The 20,400-nt window shown below is 41.6% G+C and overlaps 1 protein-coding gene across 2 annotated transcripts; it reads left to right on the top strand.

Moving 5' to 3' along the window:
• The first annotated feature begins 1,247 nt into the window (after positions 1 to 1,247).
• On the top strand, positions 1,248 to 19,492 carry LOC311146414 (septin-2B-like). 2 transcript variants are annotated; one of them, XR_014614668.1, is made up of 14 exons: positions 1,294 to 1,388; positions 2,928 to 2,967; positions 7,317 to 7,431; positions 8,759 to 8,845; positions 9,024 to 9,147; positions 9,624 to 9,758; positions 11,609 to 11,726; positions 13,138 to 13,239; positions 13,640 to 13,785; positions 14,291 to 14,374; positions 15,502 to 15,568; positions 17,351 to 17,448; positions 17,803 to 18,793; positions 18,914 to 19,492. XR_014614668.1 is itself a non-coding variant. In XM_084182919.1 (13 exons), the coding sequence occupies exons 2-12, from the start codon at positions 2,944 to 2,946 to the stop codon at positions 17,435 to 17,437; spliced, it is 1,089 nt and encodes a 362-aa protein (XP_084039045.1). In that variant the 5' UTR covers positions 1,248 to 1,388; positions 2,928 to 2,943; the 3' UTR covers positions 17,438 to 17,448; positions 17,803 to 19,492. The 2 variants fall into 2 exon arrangements, 1 of the variants encoding a protein (XP_084039045.1); XM_084182919.1 differs by having other exon boundaries at positions 1,248 to 1,388; positions 17,803 to 19,492.
• The last annotated feature ends 908 nt before the right edge of the window (positions 19,493 to 20,400 follow it).

Genomic DNA, 20,400 nt, shown 5'->3' on the forward strand with positions numbered 1-20,400 from the left:
TTTTATCCAAAGCGATTTATAGTCATGTGTGCATACATTTTCACGTATGGGTGGTCCCGGGGATCGAACCCACTACCCTGGCGTTACAAGAGCCATGCTCTACCAATTGAGCTACAGAGGACCAAACTTGCCTTAACATAGCTAATATTCTTGTAAAAAAATGTTTGGTTGTGGACAATGCTGTTGTGTTGTTTGGTTCAACAAAATGTGTAAAATTGAAGGAAGTTAGCTGCTCCCCCCCCAACAAAATCATTAAAACCACATTTCTGCAGGCCCACCCACCAACGAAGTTCTGGCTATGCCATGAACCCGAGGCCCACCTGGTTTTGACTATAAATGATACTGCTTTTGTCCGATTTTTCGAAGCAGGTTAGGAGAATTTACGCAGCAGGTTAGGATAATTAATTTAGCAGGTTAGGAAAGGGGTTAATGTTAGCTAAAATGCAAATAAAAAATAAAAATAAAATCAACTGTATCCTTTCCAGCCATGACCGGTCCGGCCCTCCTGCCACAGACTAGCCTGAGCATACAGTTATATGGCTAGGCCTTAAGCCTATAATGTTAATAATTATCAAATTAATTTAGGCATACCTTATGATGATGTGGCACTGCAAGTGGTGGCATGGGTGGTGAAGATAGTGTTTATAGTCAGCTAGGCCTAGTCTGTTGGCTAATTTTGGCCATAAACAGTGTGCTCCATACAGGACAATAAACTCAGTCCCACACTCAATATGTTTGGCTCAATCGTAGACTACCTTATTCTTACTTTTCATTCACAGCGTTGAAAATGCCCCTCCAGTGCGGTGATCCAGGTATCTCGAGCCAGATGTCTGTGGTTGGATGCTGCAGACCTTTACAGATTTTGGTGATGCAGATTATTGAGTTTGCCATTGTCATATTTTGCACTGGGCAGTTTTATTAAATGCTTTGTTACCCATTTTTTTATAATCATATTTAAAAAGAATAGACTGCTATTATACGTAGGCCTAATATAATATATCATTAGTAATCATCGTAGCGTACTCTACAGTTTTATTCAAACTTTTGGCAAATTGCTTTCTAGATTATTAAAATTGAAGGACTTTGGATCAGACTGACCAATACTATGTAATTTGTGATTTGAAGTATGATGATGATGATGATGATGAAGATTAATAGTAGTATGAATTGTAAAGTTTGGTAGCTAGTAAATGTAGTGTCATAGATTTTATTGATAAAAAGGCACTGCATTTTGGAAAGGCACTGCATTATTTGAGGACAGTCAACGCCCAATGCATTCTGGTCCCTGTGCTGAAGAAACGGTTCGGTGCCTACCGGAATCTCAAGAATTTGAGGTGTCCATCCAGCCCCCAGAATCACTCGGTTTTCTTTCACCGACAATCGAAAAGGTAAATATTGTATTGTATTTATTAGCAAGTTGTAATATTTCACTGCCTCGTCGAATTAGATACGTTGCTTTAACTTCCTGTCGCATCCCAAGTAGCTTGTTAGCTAGCCTTTAGCAAAAAGGTTGGCTAGCTAAGTTAACGTTAGCTAGCTTTCAAAGCTTGCTTTTAGACACCTTGCCGGAGAAAAAGTAATTGAGCTAGCCACCATTGGAAATCCATTAAATGTATCACAATTTACATAGCTTGTATCTACACAGCCCGACTTGAAATATGTGTTCGCTGGCTAGGTATTGCCAGAGCCATATATTTAATCAATACATGGCTCTGGGTATTGCTAGCTAGCTAGCTAACTTAAACGTTATAGAGGCATATCTCAAGCCGGATTGAATGTCTGGATAGACTCATGTTAGTTAACCAAACGGAGACAGCTAATTATGCATTATTTGAAGTAACTACAATATAACTTGGTTGTATTTTCATTCATTGAGACAGCGCTTTCATAACCCAGTCTCAGTAGTTCTGAAAGAAAGATGTCCCGGCACTATTTCAAGTCAATTTCTCTGGCCTCCTCAGAAAAGAGCCCGTCTGTTGTCAGCTGACTTGTGATGAAGTCAAATGTTCCACTAACTGTAGGAAGAAATAGCTTAGCAGTGTTTTAATATAATTTCCAGTTTGAACATATTACTTAGTTATAGAAAAGTCACTAGCTAGATAAATAAAAGTACAGAGTTGAATTGGACAAAACCAGCTTAAGCAACGTAAATGCATTTGTGAAGTGAAAGCTTCAAAAAAAGTTGTAAGGGATGGCTGTCAGTTTTTTTTTGTGGTGAGACATTCTTTTGAAAAGTCATTCTGAGCAGAGAGCAGACTTCCTGTCTCTCAAAGTCCCCTAAATCATGTAGGCAATGCTACCCTCCATTTTGTTAGTGTACACAGTTGTCATTCTCTTTAAGTAATAAATAGGCCAATTGATATAGTATTTGCATGTTCTGCTGAAAACAGAAGTACACTATATCTACAGAAGTATGTGGATTTGGCTATTTTAGCCACACCGTTGCTGACAGGTGTATAAAATCGAGCACACAGCCATGCAATCTCCATAGAAATATTGGCAGTAGAATGGCCTTACTGAAGAGCTCAGTGACTTTCAACGTGGCACCTTCATAGGATGCCACCTTTCCAACAAGTCAGTTAGTCAAATGTCTGCCCTGCTAGAGCTGCCCAGGTCAACTGTAAGTGCTGTTATTGTGAAGTGGAAATGTCTAGGAGCAAAAACGGCTCAGCAGCAAAGTGGTAGCCACACAAGCTCACAGAACGGGACTGCTGAAGCACGTAAAATCGTCAGTCCTCGGTTGCAACACTCACTACTTCCCAGAAGAGTGGAGGGTGTTATAGCATCAAAGGGGGGACCAACTCCATATTAATGCCCAATTTTGGAATGAGATGTTCGACGAGCAGGTGTCCACATAGTTTTGGTCATGGAGTGTACCTGACATTTGACATCTGTTTTTAATGTTAATGTTGTCTGTTCTCTGGCAGGTTGAAAGAGCGCAAAATGTCTCAGGCGGAAAAAATTAAGGTAAGTTCCAGACCTAGTATGATAAGAGGATGCTCGCTTCCTCTCAGCTCATTTAATGTAATACTGTCAGGCAGATCCCTCATAATATTCCAATAATTATCTCTGCTTATTTGGACTAGGCCTACACCAACAGGATGTGATCTGCTTTGGCAAATCAGGATTTATTAGAATTAAACCATTGGGCCTAAAACCATTTAGTCTTAATTGCAGAATGCATGGCCACTCAAGCAGATGCTGCCAGCTTCCAGGCATCTGCCTCCTTCCCCATGACTCACTGTTGTGCCTTGACCTGGGTCGAAAGGCCCCAGGCTCCATGAAAACACTCCCATCTCAGGCTTCACTCACTCATGCCCCTTGTTCACAGAGGGGGAGGGGGAGCACTAGTCATACAAAGCAGTAAACCATAATAGGTTTTGCATTTCCAACGTATGAGCTTAGTCTAGCTATATTATGTAAAGGTAGTGTAATAATTCCTTCCTTACATCTGTTTATAAGCTGAAAAGATGGGCCTAGGCCTAACTTTGAAACCCTTTAGCTAGACTGCACATTCTCCCTCTTTATGTACAGGCCTGTTAGGGCCATGAACACTGGAATGCAGTGTTAACTCACCCAAAGGTAATTCGTGTACAGCTGGCTCTTTTGAGTAGCCCTCTAATTGCTGGTTGTAATGTTTGCTGTGATTTGCACAACCCACAGATATGATTACTATAATATACTGTAGGTCCATCCTAGCCTGAAGACCCGACGTTGAATTGCATTGAATTATACGGCGGGCATCAATGAGCGTTTGGATAAGAAACGTTTAATCTCACGAGCTCTACAAGCCAGAATGTTCAATAAAATAAAAATTGTACTTTACCTGTTGATCCTTTTGCTGGTAGGAATGTGAGATAATCTGTCCACAGGAAAGTGTAATTAAATCAACTTTTCAAAGCGCTGGTAGTGCATTCAGATTTCTATCACCTGAAGCATATGCACAAAATGAAAATACATGCACGGGACGCATACATACTTGCTGAACTCGTGCACGTGTTTACATGGTTCTCCGCATGCTTCAGGTTATAGAAATCTGAACGCTCTACCAGCGCTTTGAAAAGTTGATTTAATTATACTTTCCTGTGAATATATTGTCTCGCATTCCTACCTGCAAAAGGACCAACCGCATGGACAACCGGTAAAATAAGTTAAAATATAATTTTATTCAACATTCTGGCTTGTAGAGCTTGAGAGGAAACGTGTACAGTGGGGGAAAAAAGTATTTAGTCAGCCACCAATTGTGCAAGTTCTCCCACTTAAAAAGATGAGAGAGGCCTGTAATTTTCATCATAGGTACACGTCAACTATGACAGACAAAATGAGAAAAAAAAATCCAGAAAATCACATTGTAGGATTTTTTATGCATTTATTTGCAAATTATGTTGGAAAATAAGTATTTGGTCAATAACAAAAGTTTCTCAATACTTTGTTATATACCCTTTGTTGGCAATGACACAGGTTAAACATTTTCTGTAAGGTTTTCACACACTGTTGCTGGTATTTGGGCCCATTCCTCCATGCAGATCTCCTCTAGAGCAGTGATGTTTTGGGGCTGTTGCTGGGCAACACATACTTTCAACTCCCTCCAAAGATTTTCTATGGGGTTGAGATCTGGAGACTGGCTAGGCCACTCCAGGACCTTGAAATGCTTCTTACGAAGCCACTCCTTCGTTGCCCGGGCGGTGTGTTTGGGATCATTGTCATGCTGAAAGACCCAGCCACCTTTCATCTTCAATGCCCTTGCTGATGGAAGGAGGTTTTCACTCAAAATCTCACAATACATGGCCCCATTCATTCTTTCCTTTACACGGATCAGTCGTCCTGGTCCCTTTGCAGAAAAACAGCCCCAAAGAATGATGTTTCCACCCCCATGCTTCACAGTAGGTATGGTGTTCTTTGGATGCAACTCAGTATTCTTTGTCCTCCAAACACGACGAGTTGAGTTTTTACCAAAAAGTTCTATTTTGGTTTCATCTGACCATATGACATTCTCCCAATCCTCTTCTGGATCATCCAAATGCACTCTAGCAAACTTCAGACGGGCCTGGACATGTACTGGCTTAAGCAGGGGGACACGTCTGGCACTGCAGGAATTGATTCCCTGGCGGCGTAGTGTGTTACTGATGGTAGGCTTTGTTACTTTGGTCCCAGCTCTCTGCAGGTCATTCACTAGGTCCCCCTGTGTGGTTCTGGGATTTTTGCTCACCGTTCTTGTAATCATTTTGACCCCACGGGGTGAGATCTTGCGTGGAGCCCCTGATCGAGGGAGATTATCAGTGGTCTTGTATGTCTTCCATTTCCTAATAATTGCTCCCACAGTTGATTTCTTCAAACCAAGCTGCTTACCTATTGCAGATTCAGTCTTCCCAGCCTGGTGCAGGTCTACAATTTTGTTTCTGGTGTCCTTTGACAGCTCTTTGGTCTTGGCCATAGTGGAGTTTGGAGTGTGACTGTTTGAGGTTGTGGACAGGTGTCTTTTATACTGATAACAAGTTCAAACATTTGCCATTAATACAGGTAACGAGTGGAGGACAAAGGAGCCTCTTAAAGAATAAGTTACAGGTCTGTGAGAGCCAGAAATCTTGCTTGTTTGTAGGTGACCAAATACTTATTTTCCACCATCATTTGCAAATAAATTCATTAAAAATCCTACAATGTGATTTTCTGGATATTTTTTTCTCAATTTGTATGTCATAGTTGACGTGTACCTATGATGAATATTACAGGCCTCTCTCATCTTTTTAAGTGGAAGAACTTGCACAATTGGTGGCTGACTAAATACTTTTTTCCCCCACTGTATGCGGTTAAACTCAGACTGTGAACCAGAGGTATCACAGTCTGATTGTCAGGCAACCTAGGCTTGGGCGGTATACCTTGGTATTTGGAAATAGCGACAGGATGGTTTTTCAATACCGTTGAAACTATTTATTTGAAGTTTTTCAATACATTTGAATATTTGTAGCAATTTAAGTAAATACCTGCACTCAACTTGTGCAGTGCGTTAGGAGATGAAGCAGATCGCGTTTTTATTTCACCTGTCACATTATTTTATGTTATGAAGCTTACGTAGTTCCTCAGCACTGTTGAGCCAATCACGTGTTTGTCTGTGTATGGACAGGGTTCGCGTCTTATATTGAAAATCGTAATTTTTTGTTGTTGCTTCAATAGAGTGATCAGGGACGTGCAACTATAGTTTTCCTTCCCAGAAAATACATACATTCGTGCAACACATCAGATGACAACAGAAGTGCAACGCTGCTGGCAACCACACAAGTAAATGTGCTTACAATGAAAAAGCAAAAACGATGCATGGCCATCATATTTCTAATGTTTAGGCCTATCATAGGAAAAGTAGCTGGCTACATTCTTTCTAATGTTTTGCTTAAAATTAATGTAGCTTTTTAGGCAAATAGGCTTGCTACACTGATAGAATGCCCGTTCCTGAGTTCTCATCAGAGTTTAGAAGTGCAACTGATGCACAAATGTAGTTTGATGCCGAGCAGAAATTACAATAAGAAGCATTTTAGATCTGTTTATAAAACGCAGCAAGATATTTCTTATGCGTCATCTTTTTTTCCTGTGTGAAAAACGCAGAATTATGTGTTAACACGACACCTAGTTTAACTTTCTATCTAAGTAAGTGGCTCAATTAATAAGGTCATATTATGTTCGCTTTCTGCCTGTTTGAGAAGGCAAAAGCCTTTTGGATGAGTTATTTGTACAGCTGCCACTGGTCTTGATTTCCTAGCGTTTTTTCTCGGCTGTCTGCACCTCCCCCTTCTTCTTCGAGCAGTCAGGTCCGGCCGCCGCCCGTTGCCCTAGTGACTCCAGACTCCACACGGACACAGTGTGTAGACCCTTCTGGAGAGCCTACTGCATGCGTCAACTTTGTTTATTTGCACAATGTCTCTCGTTCACATTCGCTTGTAAATGTCCAAACTCACCAAAAAAAACATTCGCTACCTATATATGTATAACTTTATGAGCTGAATTCCTGTCATTGCAATTCGCTTATTTTTGTTTGTGCTCGTTAGCATATTTAGCTAGCAGCCTCCATGGAAATTCGCTATTACTTGTGCTAATTCTTTTAGCATTCTGGTAATAGACGACCAATTGACTTTTTAGCTTTCTTTGGCGCCCCCTTGTGTACTAAACCGGGGTGAGAGAAGGACGGTATGATTTGAAAATCTGCATAACGCCCAACCCTAGCAACCACAACCCATGCCTCTGGAAATGTCAGTAAAAATGATGGTATACCTGGTTTGAATGACTCGGGTGCTAATGGACATGTGATGTTCTCTCATGTTTTACAGCAGGGTCAATTTACCAACCCAGAGACCCCGGGGTATGTGGGCTTTGCCAACCTGCCCAACCAGGTGCACCGCAAGTCGGTCAAAAAGGGCTTCGAGTTCACCCTCATGGTAGTTGGTGAGTGTCACAATATTTGTAACCTAAATAATGTCTGGTGTTTTTGTATGGAGAGTTGTATTGTTTGTATGCAGTAGCTAGCCATAGTTCCCTTTAGTTGGGCCCTAGACAGAATGGATACTCCAGTTGTTTGATCTTTGCACAAAACCACTTTGTGTCTTTGGTTGTCGGTGAGTCTCCTGTTTTCTTGCTGCAGTTCTTTCCTCAGTTCAGATTATGAGTCTTGGCCTTCGAATGGGGAATGTTAATGTTCACGCAGCTTTGTCAGATCATAAGCATCTTAGGAATGGGACGGCAACTGTAAGGAATTGACATTTTGGGTATGCATTTCCTTTTTCCTCTCTTCATTTGGAGTCAGTGGATAGCATCTCTTCCTTAGGAAACATATGTACTGTGTACAGGTGTTTTTTACAGAATAAAACCAAACTGGGATTAGGCCTAGTTTGTGCTAAGCATTTAGGCATCAGTTCATGCTGTCGACAGAATGGAATGTGACTTCTTTGACCGTAAGCCTAGACAGTTGTTAGCTAGTTGACAAACGCAGACATTTCCTTTTCTCATAGCCTCGCCTCACCATTTTCACATTTCCCCACCCTCCCCACAAATCCGTCAGTAACCACTGTTCCAAATCTCATCACTTCCTTCAGGGTTTTTACGTGAGTGTGTGTGTGTCTGAGACAGTGGGATGTGTCAGGGATGATGTCAGAGGTCCTGGTTTAGGTCACAGTTGTGAGTCCAGCTGCGGACAGAGACAGGGTTTCTCTGGGTGCTCTGGTTTAGCTGTGTGAAATGGTTTTCCTTTCTCTCAGCTCCCTATTTGTCTGTGTGGTGTAGGGGAGGAGGAGAGCCCTATTGCACACTCATCCGCTCTGCCTTAAAATAAACCAGACTGGAATGTGGCCCTGTGTGCTGGACAGGCCTCTGCTGCCGGAAAGTTTCTGTGTGTGTGACTGTGTGCGTTTAGATAAATCTGCTTTTATTGCCAGGTTAATGCATTTCCCAGGCTATGAGAGGCCTAATGTGTGTCATTGGTTAGTGCCTGGCTAATATACAGAGTCCAGGCTGGATGTCTGCCAACTAGCGGGCTATGTTGGGTATTTTGTGGAAAAAGAAAAACCCTGCACACATCTAATTGTAGATTCTTGTAGTATTTGTGGTTTGTAGACTAAAAAGTAGTCGGTTATAAACAGGTATATTGCCTTTACCTTCTATTGGCTGTTTTGCCATGCAGGCACAATACAAACCTGTTCTATTCTGTTTTAATTCGGTCCCTTTTTTGGAACAGAATGATAGTTTTTATATTGATGATTCTGTGTGTCGTGTTTAGGTGAGTCTGGTCTGGGGAAGTCCACCCTCATCAACAGCTTGTTCCTCACTGATCTCTACCCAGAGAGAATCATCCCCGGAGCAGCAGGTAAGGCCACACACACCCCACGGCCACACTCCCAGTTGTTACTCCTGAATTAATTTGTTCCTGTATAACCTAATGGGAGTCCATTTTAAAACCAATTACGCCAAATCACCCCTCATTTATTCAGTGGCCTCAAGAGTATCTGTAAAGTAAAAGCCTAACCTTTTATTGTGATCCACAGAGAAGATTGAGCGCACGGTTCAGATCGAGGCATCCACGGTTGAGATCGAGGAGCGAGGGGTGAAGCTCCGCCTCACCGTGGTGGACACGCCTGGATACGGTGACGCCATCAACAGCCAGGACTGGTACGCCACTATGGTTGTATAGACGGGAGACCTGATCCTGTCAGTTCAAATTTAATAACTTTATTTCTCCATGATCACCTACATCTGTTTGTGCATGGACAATTATGTTATTACTGGAATACAGTTGATGTATTTGGATATCTTTATAGTAAAAAAAATATATATATCTAACAGTTGTACCCATGTCATACGGTCATCACTAGATACCACAGCCACAACGTTTTAATTATGTCTCAACCCCTCCTATTTCTACAATTGATCATCTTAAAATCGGATTTTAACCCTAAGCTTAACCACAACTGCTAACCTTATACCTAACTTTAAATTAACATCAAAAAGCGAATGTTTGTTTTTATGATATATTTAGATTTTGTGGCTGTGGTAACTAATGACAACGATGTCACACAAGGTGTTTAACTACATGGTACCACCAGCATTTCTAATGGCCACCACCGTGCTCCTCTCTTCTCCCCCAGTTTCAGCACCATCATCGCCTACATCGACGACCAGTTTGAGCGCTACCTCCACGACGAGAGCGGTCTGAACCGCCGGCACATCGTGGACAACCGTGTTCACTGCTGCTTCTATTTCATCTCCCCGCTGGGCCATGGGTATACACACTAGGGTTGGGCGATAGTATCGGATATTGAAGCTGATTGACAGCCATCGTCGATGGCGACGACATGGTGATATGACAGACGATGTATAGCCTATTTCAACTTGACTGGCACCACACAGTACAGAGCTGACCGGCAGCCCACAGCAGGGCCATGCAAAGTGGCCTATTCCTTTGCTATAGCCTGCATAACCTTTTTCAATACATATGTTATAAACAACTCATAGAATGCAAGAGAACAATGTAGACAGAGCTAAGATTTCACCAAAGCAGCGCAAAATGTCCAGTCAGAACATTTTCATTTTTTTTCTCTCAATGTCAGATGATTTGGGCCATATAGCCAAAGCCTATTTTTTTTTTTATAGCAGACTTATTATTTTAAAAGCCCAATTTGGTATTTCCTCTCCATTTGATGTGAATATTACTTTAGTTTTTATGCATACTGGCTTTCTCCCGCCGTGCTACTTCATGATAAAACAATGAGTTTATCCAAAGGAGTTCTTAACGTTTTAAGTTATTTTTGAATAACCTAAAAACATTATAGGCCTAAGGTAATAATGAGAGGGGTAGAACAAACAATAGCAAGATAGAAAAATCTAACGAGTAGTTTGAACAAACCTTAGTTCAACAAAGCTTAGTCTAAAATAAATGATGCATGTAGTATCCTTCCTCCTTGCCGTTGCGAACCAAATGGCCAAAAGTCAAATCCTACTAATTTTAAAATAGCCTAACAAAAGCATTAAGACAAGTTTAGTTATGAGGAGTATTTCCCAAATAGCCTATTCTAATAAAGTGTTTAATGTTCTAAAGTCGCAGCTTTCTAATGGAAGGAAGTGTTAAAGTTAATCTGTAGGCGATTCTCTATCACAGTTTTATTTTGAATGACAAATTAATTATTACAGGCAACTAAAAGTGAAATCTAATGACGTCAAAAGAGAACTTACACTACCGTTCAAAAGTTTGGGGTCACTTCGAAATGTCCTTGTTTTCGAAAGAAAAGCAATTTTTTAGTCCATTTAAAATAACATCAAATTGATCAGAAATACAGTGTTGACATTGTTAATGTTGTAAATGGCTATTGTAGCTGGAAATGGCTTTTTTTAAATGGGGATTTTTAATAAGAGGAAGATTAGGCAAAAATGTGAATCATTGAATAATTAATCCCCTGTAGCTCAGTTGGTAGAGCATGGCGCTTGCAACGCCAGGGTTGTGGGTTCATTTCCCACAGGGGGCCAGTATGAAAATGTATGCACTCACTTACTGTAAGTCGCTCTGGATAAGAGCGTCTGCTAAATGACTGAAATGTAATTATCCAGTTCTGAGGACAGCAGAGTTGCGTGGCTGCAGCCGGGCCCTTGATGATTCACAACCCATCACACGATGCACAGCCAGCGAGGCTCATTTAACTGCCACGTGCATGTTGGGGCACACACTTCTTTCCTGCCACCGCACTAACAGAGAGGAATAGGCTACTAAAAAATATTTGGCTCCAAAATATATTTTGTCATGAGTCCTCGCATCCCTTTTTAGTTTTTTTTGTTTAGTTTTTCATTTTTGGTTGGCCAATAGGGGGCGATAACATCGTATAACAAGTTTTTTTTTTATGGGTGCCAATGCTTAATCACAGTAGGACAAAGGTTGACATCGCCCAACCCTAACACACACCAATAGTACTACTAGTAGTACCATAGCAATGCCAGTCTTGACAATGTAATATATGATGAAATGCAATCCAAACTAGTAATACTAACATCACATTTTCAACATTTTAATTTACTTTGACTTTACATGAGCACCCCCCTGTGGAATGTTCAGTTCTTACACTCCTCTCGCTCTCTCTCTCAGGCTGAAGCCTCTGGATGTACAGTTCATGAAGGCCATCCACAACAAAGTCAACGTGGTCCCTGTCATCGCCAAGGCCGACACGCTCACCCTGAGAGAGAGGGAGAGGCTCAAGCGCAGGGTAGGATACATATTATAGCTCAACGTCAGGGTAGGAGACATATTATAGCTCAACGTCAGGGTAGGATACCTATTATAGCTCAACGTCAGGGTAGGATACCTATTATAGCTCAACGTCAGGGTAGGAGACATATTATAGCTCAACATCAGAATTGGAAACACATAGCTCAACGTCAGGGTAGGAGACATATTATAGCTCAACGTCAGGGTAGGAGACATATTATAGCTCAACGTCAGGGTAGGAGACATATTATAGCTCAACGTCAGGGTAGGAGACATATTATAGCTCAACGTCAGGGTAGGAGACATATTATAGCTCAACGTCAGGGTAGGAGACATTATAGCTCAACGTCAGGGTAGGAGACATATTATAGCTCAACGTCAGGGTAGGAGACATATTATAGATCAAAGTCAGGGTAGGAGACATATTATAGCTCAACGTCAGGGTAGGAGACATATTATAGCTCAACGTCAGGGTTGGAAACACATAGCTCAACGTCAGGGTAGGAGACATATTATAGCTCAACGTCAGGGTTGGAGACATATTATAGCTCAACGTCAGGGTAGGAGACATATTATAGCTCAACGTCAGGGTAGGAGACATATTATAGGTCAACGTCAGGGTTGGAAACACATAGCTCAACGTCTGGGTAGGAGACATTATAGCTCAATGTCAGGGTTGGAAACACATAGCTCAACGTCAGGGTAGGAGACATATTATAGCTCAATGTCAGGGTAGGAGACATATTATAGCTCAACGTCAGGGTAGGAGACATATTATAGCTCAACGTCAGGGTTGGAAACACATAGCTCAACGTCAGGGTAGGAGACATATTATAGCTCAACGTCAGGGTTGGGAACACAGCTCAACGTAAGGGTAGGAGACATATTATAGCTCAACGTCAGGGTAGGAGACATATTATAGCTCAACGTCAGGGTTGGAAACACATAGCTCAACGTCAGGGTAGGAGACATATTATAGCTCAACGTCAGGGTTGGGAACACAGCTCAACGTAAGGGTAGGAGACATTATAGCTCAACGTCAGGGTTGGAAACATATTATAGCTCAACGTCAGGGTAGGAGACATATTATAGCTCAACGTCAGGGTAGGAGACATATTATAGCTCAACGTCAGGGTAGGAGACATATTATAGCTCAACCTCTTGACTCTCAAATGTATACAATAGGAGAACAAGTTAAGTAGTGTCAAGTAGCACAGGATAAGTAGTGTCAAATGAGGGATGTGGATGTAGCTATCGTCCTTTCTTATGACAACTGCACCATGTGCCTGTATTGTTTAAATAATCCCTCTGTGGATCAATAAAGTACTGTGTATATATTCAAATCAAAAGTTAAAGCGCAGCTAAAGTAAATTGCCAAAATGACGTTTCCATCCTCCATGTTGCTGTAGATTCTGGATGAGATTGATGAGCATGGTATCAAGATCTATCACCTCCCTGACGCAGAGTCTGACGAGGACGAAGACTTCAAGGAGCAGACCAAGATTCTCAAAGTAACCCTCCTCATCTCCTCCACTCATTTATCTCCTTACAAAGATTCCTAATGCAAAACGTCTTTCCTTATATTTATTCAATAAAAAAACATCAAAACTCAGTCTTTTTTAGTAAAACCAGGGTAATTGGTATTTTGTCTGGATCCCCATTAGCTGTTGCGAAAGCAGCAGCTACTCTTCCTGGGGTCCACACAAAACATGAAACATTACCTAATACAGAACATTAATAGACAAGAACCGCTCAAGGACAGAACTACATACATTTAAAAAAGGCACACGTTGGTTGATTTAGGGTTGTGGGTTTGAATCCTGCATGGGCCACATATACTGAATATAACATGGTAGCTATTTGAACCATTAACCTCTGCTCTTTCCTTGTCCTCTCCTGTCTCCCCCCTAGGCCAGTATTCCCTTTGCGGTGGTGGGCTCCAACCAGCAGATCGAGGCCAAGGGGAAGAAGGTGCGGGGTCGCCTGTACCCCTGGGGCGTGGTGGAGGTGGAGAACCCCGAGCACAACGACTTCCTCAAGCTGCGCACCATGCTCATGTGAGTGGGTGGTTGAGGGGGGGACTGCACTGGTGGACCTTATCATCTGAGGGGCTGCTCTGGTTTCTTCATACATCAGACTTGAATAGCAGCATCAAGCAGCGTTGAATAGCAGCTTGAGAATCCTGATTTGAAATAGTGAGGAATGGAGATTTGATTTAGTGTTCATGGTTGATTTAGCTTATACTCTGATATCGATGAATGCTTGTCTTTTACAAAGCTGTGTCAGTTGTAAGAACTGTGTAGCTGCGGTTCTGGATTCTCTGGAACCCGATTTGCCGTAGCTAAAGATACGGCGATTTCTGCGCGTGAAATCTCCGTATTCGCAGCCACGGCCATAATTGTGTATGTTTTATCAATCTGTGATCAGTCATAAGTAGTGGCTGTCCTGTCTCACATACTGCTTGGTGTTTCGATTATGAGGTAACCCTCTTGTGATTGACTAACTTGAGTTAAGTCATTGGTTTAGTGCTTCATTGATTGACTGATACCTATCCATCCGCAGCACTCACATGCAGGACTTGCAGGAGGTGACCCAGGACCTGCACTACGAGAACTTCCGCTCTGAGCGCCTCAAACGGGGTGGCAGGTTGTCCTCCCATGGTTACGTTCTGTCTCCTGTGTACGTACTTGTCTGCTTGCCTTTCTGCACCCTGAAACCTCCCAAAGCTAGTAATATAATATACAGCCAAAGACAAAGGCTTAATGCCACATACACAGCTGAATATAACAGAGATTATGTTGATACCGTTCGAACACAAGACTCGCTTGACTTACTTGGAATTGAATGACTTATCTCCTTATAAAGACAATGAATGGGTAACTAATCCAGTGTCTCAAAGTCAGACAGTTCCACTTATCTGGGGCTAACTTCTGTCAAGAAGTAGTTAGGTGATCTTCAGCATTAAAAGTCATTAACATTACACTGTTGGAAAACACTTTACAACAATTTGACCTTGGTAGTGGGTTAGAGTTAGGTATGTATAGTCAGTGGGCTATTTTTGACCTTGGTAGTGGGTTAAGGTTGCATTTTCTAGTGGGCTATGGGTTTTTAACCAGTATATAGTTTGGTTATAGGTTGTATGGGTATCATATAACTCTAGGAGTGTGGATCCTTTAGATTTTTTGAGACCTTCCTCTATAGCCAATCCAGGAGAAGGGAGTGATTTTACTGCCTTCCCATTGACTTGTCATCAGCCCAATGATGGTTCTCTGGTCTGTCCAATCCCCTGAGTGGACTGTTAGAGGTACCCCCCCCGACCCTCTCTTCTTGCTTCTGCAGCTTGCCTTCTAGCACCCAGCTGTCCACTGTTCTACCCCCCAGTCTGTTCTTTCTCGCTGAGTAATTAACCTGCCCCTCTTTCTACTTTCTAAGTGTTGCTTTTGTCACGTCTGCTTAAATACTAGAAAGCTAGAAACTGCACCCCCCACACACACACACAACCACCAGATTTGGGCTTTTACTAAACTGCCTTCCAGAGAGCCCCTATGCACAGTGGGGTTTTCACTCCACTCTACCTTTCTGCTGATTCTATGAATGACAATGAGATGCTTTTCAATACTGTCTTTTCATCTGATTGCACAAACTATGTAAAAACAGACTCGCAAGAACTTGAAATGTACAACGTTTCCAGTGGATATTTACGGTAAGTCTCCCCAATGATTGGGCCTTTAGCCTAAAGAGCCAAACTCACCAAACCTGTGTCCGTGTTACAGGCAGGGGCAGGGGCCTGAGCCGGAGGAAATGGACAAGGACATGATCCTGCAGGAGAAGGAGGCTGAGGTGGGATAACTAACTATTCATATCCCCCTCATTCACCACCTACCTTTCACACTACCCTTCTACTATATATATATACTCACTCACTCACTCACTGACTGACACTACCAGTCAAAAGTTTTAGAACACCTACTCATTCAAGGGTTTTTCTTTATTTTTACTATTTTCTACATTGTACAATAATGAACACATCAAAACTATGAAATAACACATGGAATCATGTAGTAACCAAAAAAGTGTTAAACAAATGAAAATATATTTCATATTTGAGATTCTTCAAACCAGCTTCATGAGGTAGTCACCTGGAATGCATTTCAATTAACAGGTGTGCCTTCTTAAAAGTTAATTTGTAGAATTTATTTCCTTAATGCGTTTGAGCCAATCAGTTGTGTTGTGACAAGGTAGGGGGGTATACAGAATGTAGCCCTATTTGGTAAAAGACCAAGTCCATATTATGGCAAGAACAGCTCAAATAAGCAAAGAGAAACGACAGTCCATCATTACTTTTAAGACATGAAGGTCAGTCATATGGAAGATTTCAAGAACTTTGAACGTTTCTTCAAGTGCAGTCACAAAAACAATCAAGCGCTATGATGAAACTGGCTCTCATGAGGACCGCCACAGGAAAGGAAGACCCAGAGTTACCTCTGCTGCAGAGGAGAAGTTCATTAGAGTTACCAGCCTCAGAAATTGCAGCCCAAATAAATGCTTCACAGAGTTCAAGTAACAGACACATCTCAACATCAACTGTTCAGTGGAGACTGTGAATCCGGCCTTCATGGTCGAATTGTTACAAATAAACCACTACTAAAGGACACCAATAAGAAGAAGAGACTTGCTTGGGCCAAGGAACACGAGCAATGGGCATTAGACCGGTGAAAATGTGTCCAAATTGGAGATTTTTGGTTCCAACCGCTGTGTCTTTGTAAAGCATGGAGGTGTTATGGTGTGGGGGTGCTTCGCTGGTGACACTGTCTGATTTATTTAGAATTCAAGGCACACTTAACCAGCATGGCTACCACAGCATTCTACAGTGATACGCCATCCCATCTGGTTTGGGCTTAGTGGGACTATCATTTGGTTTTCAACAGGACAATGACCCAACACACCTCCAGGCTGTGTAAGGGCTATTTTACCAAGAAGGAGAGTGATGGAGTGCTGCATCAGATGACCTGGCCTCCACAATCCCCCGGCCTCAACCAAATTGAGATGGTTTGGGATGAGTCGGACCGCAGAGTGAAGGAAAAGCATCCAACAAGTGCTCAGCAGATGTGGGAACTCCATCAAGACTGTTGGAAAAGCATTCCAGGTGAAGCTGGTTGAGAGAATGCCAAGAGTGTGCAAAGCTGTCATCAAGGCAAAGAGTGGCTATTTGAAGAATCTCAAATCTCAAATATATTTTGACTTGTTTAACACTTGTTTTGGTAACTACATGATTCCATATGTGTTATTTCATCGTTTTGATGTCTTCACTATTATTTTACAATGTAGAAAATAGTAAAAATAAAGAAAAACCCTTGAATGAGTAGGTGTTCTAAAACTTTTGACCGGTAGTGTGTATGTAATGTGTGTATATATATATATATACACGTCCATTCAAATATCACCTTTTATGGGAGTGTCACATGATCTTGAATACCCACTCGCATTACCTCCTACACCCTCACTTGTACTTGAAGGGCTGTGATGTGTTTATTTCATGTGATAGGTGGTTGTTTTGAGGGGGGGGATTTTAGTCAGTCAGTGTTCTATGTTTTTGGTAGTAATGCTGTTTGTTCTGTGCAGCTGAGGAGGATGCAGGACATGATTACCAAGATGCAGGCCCAGATGCAGATTAAGCCTGACGGAGCGGGAGATGTCCAGCATGTGTGAAATACACCACGGTAAGAACAAGTCCATTTGACACTAAACACAACAAAGCTGTGCTGTGAAGACTGAAATGTACACTATGGCATATTGTGCACCTGTATGGCTAAGTTGGTAAGGGCGTGGCGTTAGCAATGCCAAGGTCGTTGATTCAATACCTGTATCAAATACACATACAACAAATATTTGAACTCTCTGAACTGTAAGTCTCTTTGGATAAAAGTGTCTGCTAAGTGGTAAATATAATTTTGATTACTATATTCAGAGATACTCAAGCAGATTTGTTAATATTTTTTAAGTCTTTTGTGTTCATATACATCCAAAGTTAGGAAGTACAAGTCAGAATTTTACAGTATGGTCTTTCCTTGCAGGTTTTAAAGCTGTTATTTGAGCTTGACCAGACATGGATGGAAGGATTGCAGAAGAGAAGGAAGATAACTGGTCCTTGTCTCATACTGCTTGCCACTATTTTTAGTTTATTTCGCTCCTACTTGGGATTATTTTGAGTTTTCTTTTGTTGTTTTTCTTTATTTTTATATAAACAGTATTATGTTTTTATATTTACACTTTCTTTGTAATATTCCATATTGCTCATTATTCATTTGTTCCATTCTATTGGACCATGCCAGTTAGTCACCAAATGAAGAATAACACTCCTTTAACCTGGAGTATGCTCTTATTATAGTGGCCATTGTTATTTTGTTTTTTTGCTGTTGAGAAAGCCAAAAGCTGCTGCTGCTGCCCCTCCTCAGTAATGTCATAGCCAAGGCTGTCCACTCGGCTCCATCTAAAACCACTCACCAACCATCAATCATGTTGCCAACTGTGGTTACAAGTGGGAAAGGCCAATTTACTGTGAAAGTTAGCAGCTCTCTTCTGTCTTTCATGGAGCCATACAGCTAAAACCGTAATACTTTTTTTTCTTTAATGGTTGTCATGCCAATGTTGGAGAATTCTTTAAAGATAGTCTATTGTTAAAGATATTTTTTAAAGATCTAGTCTTTCGAAAAGCAGCTAAATGATTTTTCCTTAATCCTAGGATTCATTGACAGGGTTCTTTCTCCCACTCCCCTTGCATGCAGTTCTTAACCCTGTCTGACGTTGTGTTGAAACGACTGGTTATGACTGAAATGCATGACACTGACCTTCCCAGTCATCCTGTAGCCCTGAACCAATGAAGGAGACATACCTTGGTGTTTTTTACTGTATGTGCCTCTATAAATACTGGGCCTGTAAAGAGTCTGAGGAGGAGTGCCGATCTAGGATCCTTTTAGCCTTTTTAGATCATGATGAATATGGTTACATAGACTGGGGGACCTCCCTTACAAAAAAAGATTGCAGTTTTGTAACTGCAGTCGACTGGTATTTTGGACGCAGAATAACTGCAGTTAAACTGCAATTTTACTGCACTCTTAACTGCAGTTCCACTGCAAAATTACTGCAGTAAGAAAAAGTGTTGTTTCGGAAAACAGCTTACTGCAGTTATTCTGCACTCTGACAGCAATCTTTTTTGGTAAGGGCTGATCCTAGATTAGCATTCTTACTCTGAGATGCTTTATGGGCCTGGGCTCCCTACGCCCCCAGGCTTTAACATATTGTAAAGGGAATTGAGGTTCGAGGCGCAAGTCCTGGTGAACTAAAAGTACATTGAATTACTGTGATGTTCGGACCAGGCTCATGCATTGCAGATGACATTGGCTTTTCTTCGTGGCCCCCCGTGATATTGATTGTGGAATAACGTGCGTCCAGAGTATGTGTGATGAGGTCGTGCTGTAAAGGCACACTGTACTGCGTGTTATATGATACCTATCCATATCCTTCTGTTCTTTATGGCTGTGTGTCAATGGGTTAAGACTGACATTTGGATGTTGGACAGGCCCATTTACAGTGGCTATGACCATCATCATGGTGATCTGGTTTGTTTGTGTCACCCGCTTGGCCCATATCCCACACAAGCCAAGCCAGAGTTCTTAACATTCCAGTTTCTGCTGTTTTATCTAATAACTGTCAAATAAAACCCTTGACGTATACAATCTTGTATTAAAGTTTTTATTAAAGCTAGATTCTAGTTTGCTTCATTAGTAATTTCAAAATAAATAAATATTGATCCAAGTGTTCATAAACCAGGTAGTTTAGATGCTGATTGGCTGAAACAGCATTTCAACCGTGTCTCTATCAAACAATATACCACAGGTATTACACAGAAATGCTTGTTTACTGTTCTATTTAAATTGGTAACCAGTTTATAATAGCAATAAGGCACGTCTGGGGCTTGTGGTATATGGCCAATATACCACAGATAAGGGCTGTAGCATTCCGCTTCGCATTGTCTAAGAGCAGCACTTAGTTGTGGTAAATATACCACACCCCCTCGGGCCTTATTGCTTAAGTGGCTCATGTCTAGCCATGGGATAAATCCTTCCTTATCTAATCTTCCATCCAGATTTTATTTTTACAGATGACCATATCTTCAGTCTGGTAATGCTGGTAATGTTCTCCCAGTGGCTTCTGACTCATGATACAGTAAGATATTGCCAGTTCACCTCAGGTTGACCTGACCGTGTCACTCGTCGACCACAGACTGAAGGAGAACATGCTGACTGAAGGAGAACATGCTGACTACGCTCACTCTCTAGTGCCCCCCTCCACCTTCCTCGACTACATCACTGTCAACCTCATGTCTCCTTGCCTCTGGCAGGCTGGCTATCTTTGGCTGGCTGTCTTGGCTTCCTGTCTTGTCTGCCTGCGTCTCTACACCTTCCTTGACTAAGTACATGTATGCCAGTAACCTTAAATCAAAATTAGTAGTACATTTTGGGCTATATGTGAAATATGCTAAACAAATAACATTTGTATGTTCCTCCTCCTCCCTCTTTCTGCTAGCTTCTTGGCCGTCACTGATGCATTGAAAACAGACATTCTTTCCCCTTTCAAAATGTAGTTATTTGCCAATCTATTTAGATTCATGA

The sequence above is a fragment of the Coregonus lavaretus genome (assembly GCF_964263955.1).
Source record: "Coregonus lavaretus genome assembly, chromosome: 19".
Lineage (NCBI taxonomy): Eukaryota > Metazoa > Chordata > Actinopteri > Salmoniformes > Salmonidae > Coregonus > Coregonus lavaretus.

What these genes read in the sequence shown, in the direction of transcription:
- LOC311146414 (XM_084182919.1), top strand. Translation starts at nt 2,944, where the DNA reads ATGTCTCAGGCGGAAAAAATTAAG. An exon ending in GGGAGAGGCTCAAGCGCAGG is followed by an intron (nt 11,727 to 13,137) that starts GTAGGATACATA and finishes ATGTTGCTGTAG; the next exon opens with ATTCTGGATGAGATTGATGA. An exon ending in TGCAGGAGAAGGAGGCTGAG is followed by an intron (nt 15,569 to 17,350) that starts GTGGGATAACTA and finishes TGTTCTGTGCAG; the next exon opens with CTGAGGAGGATGCAGGACAT.